The 9,170-nt window shown below is 45.1% G+C and overlaps 2 protein-coding genes across 2 annotated transcripts; one reads left to right on the top strand and one right to left on the bottom strand.

Annotated features, from left to right (window-relative positions):
- The first annotated feature begins 1,857 nt into the window (after nt 1-1,857).
- Nucleotides 1,858-2,815, top strand: LOC119334612. Its single transcript, XM_037607145.1, has 2 exons — nt 1,858-2,017; nt 2,181-2,815. Exon 2 carries the CDS (start codon nt 2,217-2,219, stop codon nt 2,598-2,600), a length of 384 nt encoding a protein of 127 aa, XP_037463042.1. The 5' UTR covers nt 1,858-2,017; nt 2,181-2,216; the 3' UTR covers nt 2,601-2,815.
- A 343-nt stretch (nt 2,816-3,158) lies between these two features.
- On the bottom strand, nt 3,159-7,223 carry LOC119328849 (geranylgeranyl transferase type-2 subunit alpha 1-like). The gene is made up of 8 exons (XM_037601841.1): nt 7,016-7,223; nt 6,587-6,746; nt 6,293-6,459; nt 6,115-6,219; nt 4,951-5,754; nt 4,683-4,872; nt 3,919-4,096; nt 3,159-3,697 (listed from the first exon to the last, which is right to left on the bottom strand). Exons 1-8 carry the CDS (start codon nt 7,129-7,131, stop codon nt 3,306-3,308), a joined length of 2,112 nt encoding a protein of 703 aa, XP_037457738.1. The 5' UTR covers nt 7,132-7,223; the 3' UTR covers nt 3,159-3,305.
- Nucleotides 7,224-9,170: the final 1,947 nt, after the last annotated feature.

Consider the following 9,170-nt stretch of genomic DNA (forward strand, 5'->3'; position numbering starts at 1 on the left):
TACTTGCATGGCAACTGAAGTTGCATCGGTATGGCAACCGCAGTTATTCCTAGATGGCAACTGTAGTTCTCATGACATGGCAACTGCAGTTGTTCCTCCATGGCAACTGCAAGTGTGCAGGGATGGCAACAACAGTTGTCCACGGACGACAAGTGTAGTTTTTAATCCATGGCAATTGTAGATGTCCAGTCATGGCAACTTGTAGTTGTCAACTATGCTCCTTGTGCTAACTGAGCATCCGCAACTTCACTATTTTTATGGACTCACCTGTGTACGACGTCGATGGCAGGTACATGGGTGCTGCCTGATGCCACGTGCTGCATGAAGGCTCTGCATTTTTCACCCGTGATAACTCGTGAGTCCTTTTGCCATCTTTTTTCATGTTCATTTTTCATGTCCACAGTAGTACGTGCTCTTTTTTCGTTTTGCATTACCTTGATTAGCCATACTAGCTAGTTGAAGTTGGCTGCCCGTACATTTGTCAGCGTTAGCGCCTTGTGACTGAACTTGCCACGGGGGACCCCTAAGAGTGTTCTGGTCATAAGAACCTGCATAAAAAATGATAGTGCACGACATAAGTAGAATGTCATCTTCATCGTGGCGAATATGGCAACTGTTCTCTTCATTGTTTAGCACGCATCATACCTACGCCTGCATACTATTCTAGTAGTGGCAGCAACGGCCCCGCAGAGATGAGCTGACTGTACTCTGATGCATCCAAAAGGGGCGTTTCTGGCTTTTGAGAACCCCAAGCATCAGTGCCATCTTCGTGATTCATTCTTTCCGTGTCTCGCTTCTTTCCGATGTGTTCTCAATCACTGGATGAACAAGAAGGCATCAACAATCCACAAAAAAAATTATCATTGTGTTGCTTGCATGTAGAAGTTAACACGTCAGTGTTATCACATTTTCATGCGTAGGCAACCAACATATCATGGCTAGTAGGACATGCACATCCACTATCTTTTCTAAAATCTGGGTGCTAGCTATCCGTTTGATTCGATGGCATCAGCCTCTACAATAGGATGGCAAGCAATAAGTTGACATGGTGGCAGTTGAAGACAATGATTGGTGGCAATTGATGTTAGACACCAATGGCAATTAATTTCCACACCCCCCCATTACTTCAAATTTCTCAATTTTCTCTCCCTTTTTATGGATTCCTGCACATCCATTCATTTACCAACTATGTACATCAATCTAGTGAGAACTTACGGTTATCTCTAGCATATTTACATGGCAGATCTAGTGCATTCTGCTTGGCAACTGTGAAGACACACAACTTATGTAGTGTTTTACCGCTGTAGGATGGATCTAGTTGCCAACTTCGTCGGTAATTTTGCAATTTTCTGCCCATAAAGAAGGATGAGAAGCAGTAGGGAGATCGGGAGATTCACCTGCTTTTAGCTGGTCGTCTTTGGAGGGCGTTGTTGGAGTGAGGGATGGGGGGTGGGATGGGGTGGGGGAGATAAGGGGTGTGGTTTGCGGTGGGAACGCACTACGGATCTGTCCTGGTTGCCATGGCAACCAGAGATGGCCGGCGACGGAGGTCGGGGTTCGACAAGCGGGGGACGAGGGCGGCAGACGAGAGAGGGGACGAGGCCGGAAACGGCTGGGTCGTGCGGGCAGCGGGTCGTCTTGCCCGGACGAGGCAGTGCAGGCGGGGTTGCCACACAGTGGACGTGCGGCCGCGCTTTTATGCGCGCGGACGGGGTCGTGCGGGCGGGTTCCCGTCCATGCTACACGAGGCGTGCAGGCGGGTTCCCGTCCACGCCACACGTGTGGCAGTTAGCGCGACCCTTTCTTTTTAGACATACATCCGGACTCCGCCTCGTGATTTTTAGTAGCCCACAAGGCCCATGCGTCCGCCCGTATCGTCCCCTTTCCTTCCCACCCCCCCCTCCGATCTCCATCAACCGGAGCCGCCGTGCTTCCTCCTTCCGCCTGCACACGCTTCGACCCCGGCGGCCGCTTGCGGCGCGTCGCCACCTACCTCGCCCTTCGTTCCGCTGCTCAGGTGAGGCCCTCGCCAGTCCAAGGTTTCGCGTCACATCGTTTCCCGTTCGCCCTTCACTCCGCCCTCTTTTCCCCTTCGCCAAACCCCAGCGGCTGCGGCGCAGCGGCGGCGATTCGCCGACCGGATTTCAGGGGCCCCATCTGATGACCACCCGTACGTGCAGGTCCCCGCTCCCCAGTCCAGCACAGGGAGGGGGGCAATGGAAGGACCATCTGATTCTGACGGCCAAGTGATCCCGTCCACCGCAGGAGACCCTCACCTCAACAGCTCGGCCGCGCCCACGGACGCCGCCGGCAGCGGCTCGCAGCACGTGGCGACGCTCCGGAAGCTGCTGTTCCGGAGGATGCTGGTCGGGGTGAACGACGGCCGCTACTTCCTGGGGCTGTTCCACTGCGTCGACAAGCAGGGGAACATAATCCTGCAGGACGCGGTGGAGTACCGCAGCGCGCGCCGCTCCTCCCCGTCGGCGCCCAAGGAGGAGCGGTGCCTCGGGCTCATCCTGATCCCGGCGTCCTGCCGCTCCTCCTGCCATGTCGACTGCTTCATCGAAGAGCAGATGGCCCTGCTGTCCCTGTGCAAGTGAAGGATGCTTCTGAATTTTCTTTCTTCTTCTGGTTTCTCAAGCTGTGTAACTTGGATGAATCTGTGCTTGGAGAGTGGAGACCTTTCTGTGACTGTTATTTGTAATCGGTTCTGCCATATTGGACTTGCCCTGCATATTTTTTGTTATTTCAGCTAGTACAAGCTTGTATTCATATTTCAGTTCCATGGGAAAAAGTGCCACCCCTTAAATCTTCATCAATCAGTGTCACTGACTCTGAGTTCTTCAATCAACTACTATAGATATTGTACATAAATTCGATAACTGGTGACATATACAAGTTCATACCTTAACTTTGGATTAAGTGATCAAGTGAAATTACTCTGGCTGGTGCAATCCTGATGCATACACGATTGCACAACAGACAGAAAGATTGTTTTGATCTTTTATGTAAAGAGTATTTTTAGTTGGTCTTTTCAGTCTTCTGCTGTGAAGGTTCGTGGTAACTGCCAAAATGCCCATGGTGGATACGATTCTAACAGTAATCACACTGGTCAAAATAGTGCCTTAAAAAAAAAAGAACAACTGCAAAACAACAGCTAAGGAATACTTGTGTGATTGTATTAGTCTCTCAAGAGCTGCTTAACTGTAATAATACATGAATCAGACAATGGCAGCTAGGGAAAATAGCAGTATACAGCGTTTACTTTCCCCATTCTATCACAAGTTCCACTCTCCGATGAACGGCTAATGGATACATGTGCCGTCGAGCCACTTGAGAGAAGGGCTGAGGGTCATCACAACAGTGGTGAAGCTATCCTTGTCCGCGACCGCATTTCCCTTGATGTCAAGCTGCACCAGGTTCACGGATTTGAAGAAGAGTATGGCGTCCCAGAACTCCTCCACGTTGACGCTTTTCTTTCGGCACTCCTCGAAGGCTTCGCACCGTTCGACTTTGTGTGAAAACGGAGATGAGCACATATACCGTGTTGTGTCGATCGGGTGAGCTCCGATCTCATTGAAAGACAAATCCAACGCTTTCAAGGAAACTATCTTGGTCAGGGGTTCGAGTGACGTGAAACTGCTGATCTGGTTGTTGCTGATGTTCAGGCACACAAGCTGCTGCAAGGCCTCCAAACCTGAAAAGGTCAAGAATTTAGTTTCTTGTAGACATTGCACCGTGAAGATTATTCATCAGATACCAGCTTCTAACTCAAGCAATTTACCTTTGGCGGTAGCTATTAGCTTAATGCAACTGTAAATTGTGTTTGCTTTCCAGGTGCCATAGTAACACTAAACTGATAAGTATAAAAAATGCCTCTAAAGTACAGACCAGAGTTATAAGATTTTAATATCTGACCTTCAATGGATCTGAGCTTATTATGGCTTAGGTCCAGCATTTGAACCCACAACATGCGTTCAGTAAATCCAATGCGTGTTAAAGACAATCTGCAAAGTTGCACATGGTTTAATGTGGCTGAATTTGATCTAACTTGGACTGAACAGTACTTCATGAAAGTCTCCATGTCACATGTTAGCTGCACCAAAAGGAAAAGTTAGATGGCTACAAAATAAGATTCATAAAATGATATAATAACATGAACAGACCATCTTTTACTGCAAAATGCGAACTAATCAAACTCCGCCATTTCCGACACTATTATCTTTCTAACTTGATTAACCATAGTCCCAAAAGGTGTTACAAATATCACACGGTTAATTCAAATTTTGATAAGCTCAAAGTATCACCAGATCAAAGTGTGAATTAGTTTACCTGGATTACTATATGCTTTCAAGAACTATGCAGATGATAAGAATATACATTGATTAATTGGGTTTAGCACAGTACGGTTACTAAAGGTGCAATTTGCACTTATTTAACATTACAGCCTCATTATTATAAGTGCGGAAAAAGAAAGGCCTTAACTACATGTGGGATAAAAGAACTTGTAAACAACAATGAATCTAAAGTTGTCAAAATGGTGAAATGAATGTTTTTAGGTACACGATTCCGCAAATATTAGAAGCTTCCATTATTTTTCATAAGAACCAAGTAAGCTGAGCGATACTAAATTGTCTAGATCTTCTATTAAGCAAACTGTTTTCAAACATTTTCCATGTTACCTGATCCATTAGGACTAAGCTCCGCTCATCTTCATAATACCTTTTATGAGAAGGATCCAAATTAATCAAGTCACTGAAGAACCCTAGCGCCTCTTCGCAATATCCCTTCCTTTCAATCAAAGAACTTCCTCGGGACTTTATTGCAGCGCAAGCAAGCAATAGCCGTGCTAGTGTCAACTTCGCAAATTTACTGTGGAAGAGAGTATGATGTGAAAATGGAGGTCAAATGCATTAATCAGCTGATGAAAAAGGTAATGTAGAGCCTAACCTATTCTCATCAGGTAAATCTCTGAAAAGGTCGATTTCATCAGATAGTCTATCCAAATTCCATCTTGACTCCTCTTGAACCAAGGCACTAGTGATATTTAGCTGATCAAAAGCAACACAGCTGGGTTTCCCATGAGACTGGAATGATTCTGAGCTACTCCAGGAGATTGGGTCATGAAACAAATCGGTATCATGTGCTTCGTCATTATTGTTGCCCAGTTCAATGGTAAATGTAAAATGTACAGGGCAATTGCAGTGAGAGCCACTTCTTGACATGATATCATCTGGGCAGGGTATGCTTACTTCAACAGAAAATTGCTGTGAAGTGCTACAATCTTTGTTTCTAATTTCAAGATATGTGGCCCAACAATTGGAATACCCGGAGTCGGTTATCACGAGGGGCCTCCATTGAAGATCCTTATCAAACACAAAATCAGAATTTAACTTCACATTTGTTGGATTTAATCCTTTGACGGGATCATTGAAATAAAGCACAATGGGTATAATCCCTTCCTTCAAAGAGTAACAACAAATGGAGCTCGGGGAAGACACCATGTTCTGGTCCTCATTTTTCCTGGCCGAACATAAACTGAGCTTTGCACCATTAGAAGGCCAAGATGAAATCAGCTGTGGGTTATCAGGGGTAGATGTCTGAGCTAAAAGCCAGAGGTGATAGAACCAACCGCTTTGGTCACTAGGGTCTGTGAAAAGTGCCTGAATCACAAGTTCAAACTCCTCTGAAAAGATCTTCTGCTTTGACTCAAAACCTTCACTTCGTTGGATTAGCAGATTGGACAGAAGTATACTGCAATACACCACGTGAGATATTGTACACATTACTACATATATGAAATAAACAAGGTTGAGATAATACAATGTATACATTACTCAAAACGTGGAAAACTAGTCAAACAATGTAAGCATCTTCAGTTAAGCCTGAATCATAAGAAACTAGGTCCTCAGGTTATCCTTTGCTATTTTACATCATATTCACTGAAATTTCTATGGATCAAATATCAATCCAGTTGCCAATATAGTTGTGCATCTCTCACTATAGGAAAAAAAATGATTTAGGGTAGCTTATAAATTGATAAATTCTCATCCAGGCACCAAAATGGACTTGTGGGAAGACATCTAGATCAGACATCCATTAACAGTTACATACCTACGATTATGCCATGCTGAGTAATTACTGAAATTTTCACTGATCTTATCCATTGTGTACTGAAGCTCTTTCTCTTCTGGCACTCCCATAAATTTTGCAAGGAACCTGTGAATGGCGGAAATCAGTTCAAGTAGGCAGGCATTATCTTAGCATTAATTTCTAATAAGAATAAATTTACCTGCGGTAATTCCATCCGTGGAAATTCCTCGCATCCACCTTCAACAGTTTATCCAAGAGGCCGTATTCACGCTTGAAATCCACAGGGGCAAGCTTTTGGTTCAGTAACCACTTGCGATGATACCATGCTCCATAGGACTTTGGGTTCTGCCTCAGAGCAAGCTCCACCTTCAAAATTTCAAATTCCACAGCTGATGATCATCAAGCAATCGACTACACTCAAACTTGAAACAACTAAAGCACAAAACATAGGACAATTCCGATACAATGTTCAGCCCGATGGATCGGAACTTACTACTCTGAGCTCGTTGTCAACAGTAGACTTGATGGCCTCTGGGTCAGAAAGCTCCTTGAGGTTGTGCTGCAGCGCGAGCTTCCTGTAGTTCCACGCCGTGTAGGCCTCCGGGTTTATCTCGAGAAGCTTGAAGCTCAGCCCCAGCGCCTCCTCAGTGTACCTACATATACACCCAGAAAGGTTGGCTCATCATTATGGTACTATTACTAAGCACGACGGCAAAAATCTGGATCTTGTATCTAGTATCTTCTGCTACATTGGCTCCCTCGTGCTGATGACGAAGAAAACAAACGGCAAAATCTACAGCAGCGGACAAGAGGACCTGATCTCCCTCGCTGCGATGGGGTAAGCGACTCGTCGGAGTTCGATCTCGCGAGAGACTAGGCAGGGCCCTAGAGCGAGGGGCGGGAGGGGGAAGGGGAGGCTTACGTGTAGGTGTGGTGGTTGTGGAGGACCTGGACCTGGAGTTCCCGGAGCTTGGCGGCCTTCGCCGCCGCCGCCGCGTCGTCCTCCGGCTGCTTCGGCCGGCGGGGCTGGCCGTGCATCTCGTTGCTTCTCCGGTGACGGCTGGGGTCGCGGGGAGTTGGATCTCGAGCAGAGAAGAGTTCTCCTACAGTGGGGTAAACGGGTTTTGCACATGCGCCCTTCCCATCATCCGTAATTGTAATCCGGTGATGTAATTGCACAGCAGCCGCCATAAAACCTTTGATCCCAACCACTTTCTTTAGAAGATATGAAAAATTGGTGCAATTGAAATTTCTACAAAAATACAAAATTTCAAACACAGTACATTCGCAGACGCTCATACACTCACTCCTACGAATGCACGCATACACATCCTATCCCTATGAGCACATCCGAGGCGTCGTATCCTATGAATCCAGCCATATTTATGCATCCCTGCATCCGCTCTTTATCAGCCGTTTGATGAAAATCTTCTGTTTGATGTGCGTCCAGCCATAATCTGGATCTTGTATCTAGTATCTTCTGTTTGCATGATAAAATAAAAGCTCTTGTTTACTCTCAAGAAAATACAGTAGTGTTTTACTTTTTTGGCTAGGAATTGATCTTGTACTGGAAATGACAGTGTAAACATGTTTGCATGATAGAATAAAAGCTCTTGTTTACTCTCAGGAAAATAGTGTTTTACTTTCTTTGGTGAATGCAATCGTTGAGGTTCATGTGTATTCATAAGCTGAATTGTTTCTTGCATAATTCATACCGCAATTTGGTTCACACGTCTTATATGCTGCGACCACATGCTTACATCCAGTACATCCTACTTCTACCACTAATCAGCTAACATCCCAAATTAGTTGATGAGTGGTTGAACTGAACACTCCTTATAGAACAAAATAAATGGATGGGCTCACAGTCTGGCTAAGTTTCTTAGACATGAATTTCTCCTATGTGATAGCAGTTGCTCCTTGGTATAACAGAATGAAAGCACGTTCAGGTTATGAGAACATAATTTATTATGGTGCCCCTGCTAGTTGGTACACTCCATTTAACTTGCAACTGGTTAAAGAAAATAAGAAAAAGACAGTTTGACAAAAGACATATTCTCATTCATTACAAGAATTCAGTACATACAAGAATCAAAATTGAGCTTGCGAACTATTGCCCAATTCCCTAGCTGCACATGCATGAACATTATAAGTCGTCCTAAAGCGAGATGTTCATATTCATGTTCTGTAGTGTTAGGATCCAGCTACTAGATTCTAGGAGTGAGCATTCAGACAGCTGCACAACAATCAGACAGAAGGTGCAAGATCTCATGCTCCAGATACTCCAAAAGCGACTTGTGAGCATCAACAGAACACTCTATTATCACAGCTGCTGATCATTCAGACAGAAGGTGCAAGCGCCACTGACATTTGTGAGAAACCCAAGGAAAGATCCTTCCAGGAGCGCACAAAAGAATTGTGTGATTCAAAAACCAGGCAAACTTTCACTGGTCTCTCGTGCAAGTATTGTTCAGTTGAGATCCCATGAGTAGCAGCACAAAAGCAGAGGAATCCGGACCAAATGTGTCACGAGCTTCAACAATGCAAGTGAACCATGCTAATTCATGACCTGTTACTACCCCATCACTTGTTGTAAACATTTGTAGCTGTGGATAATATAATTGAGGAGTCAAAACCCATTTCCTAGTAAGTAATCATCCTTGTGACTGATGGGTGGGGATACGATCTGCACATAGCCTCCTTCTGAAATAATAATAGCAGGTCAAGAAGAGATGGCAACTGAAACCAAGCATTACATAGTTGCAGCAAAAGAACAAAGAACATCCTGCAATTGCTTATACTGAAGATTCCCATACAAATGGACTAGAAAATGCTTGTGTTCAGAACTGGAAATTGCTTGCGGCAGATAGCAAGGATACCAATAGCGCAATAACAGATCACTATGGAGTTGGCCTGAAGATTGTCCTCGCCCATATCAGGGAATTTTATGATGGGTTTGCTCACAACTAGATGCCAAGGCAATTAGGCAAAGCGCAGGGTTGCCTCTTGATTTATGGAGGATGGAGGATGAACATGTTCATCTCGATTGCTGTGGAAGCAGATTCACCATCCCTGGC

This window comes from Triticum dicoccoides, chromosome 7A, assembly GCF_002162155.2.
Source record: "Triticum dicoccoides isolate Atlit2015 ecotype Zavitan chromosome 7A, WEW_v2.0, whole genome shotgun sequence".
Lineage (NCBI taxonomy): Eukaryota > Viridiplantae > Streptophyta > Magnoliopsida > Poales > Poaceae > Triticum > Triticum dicoccoides.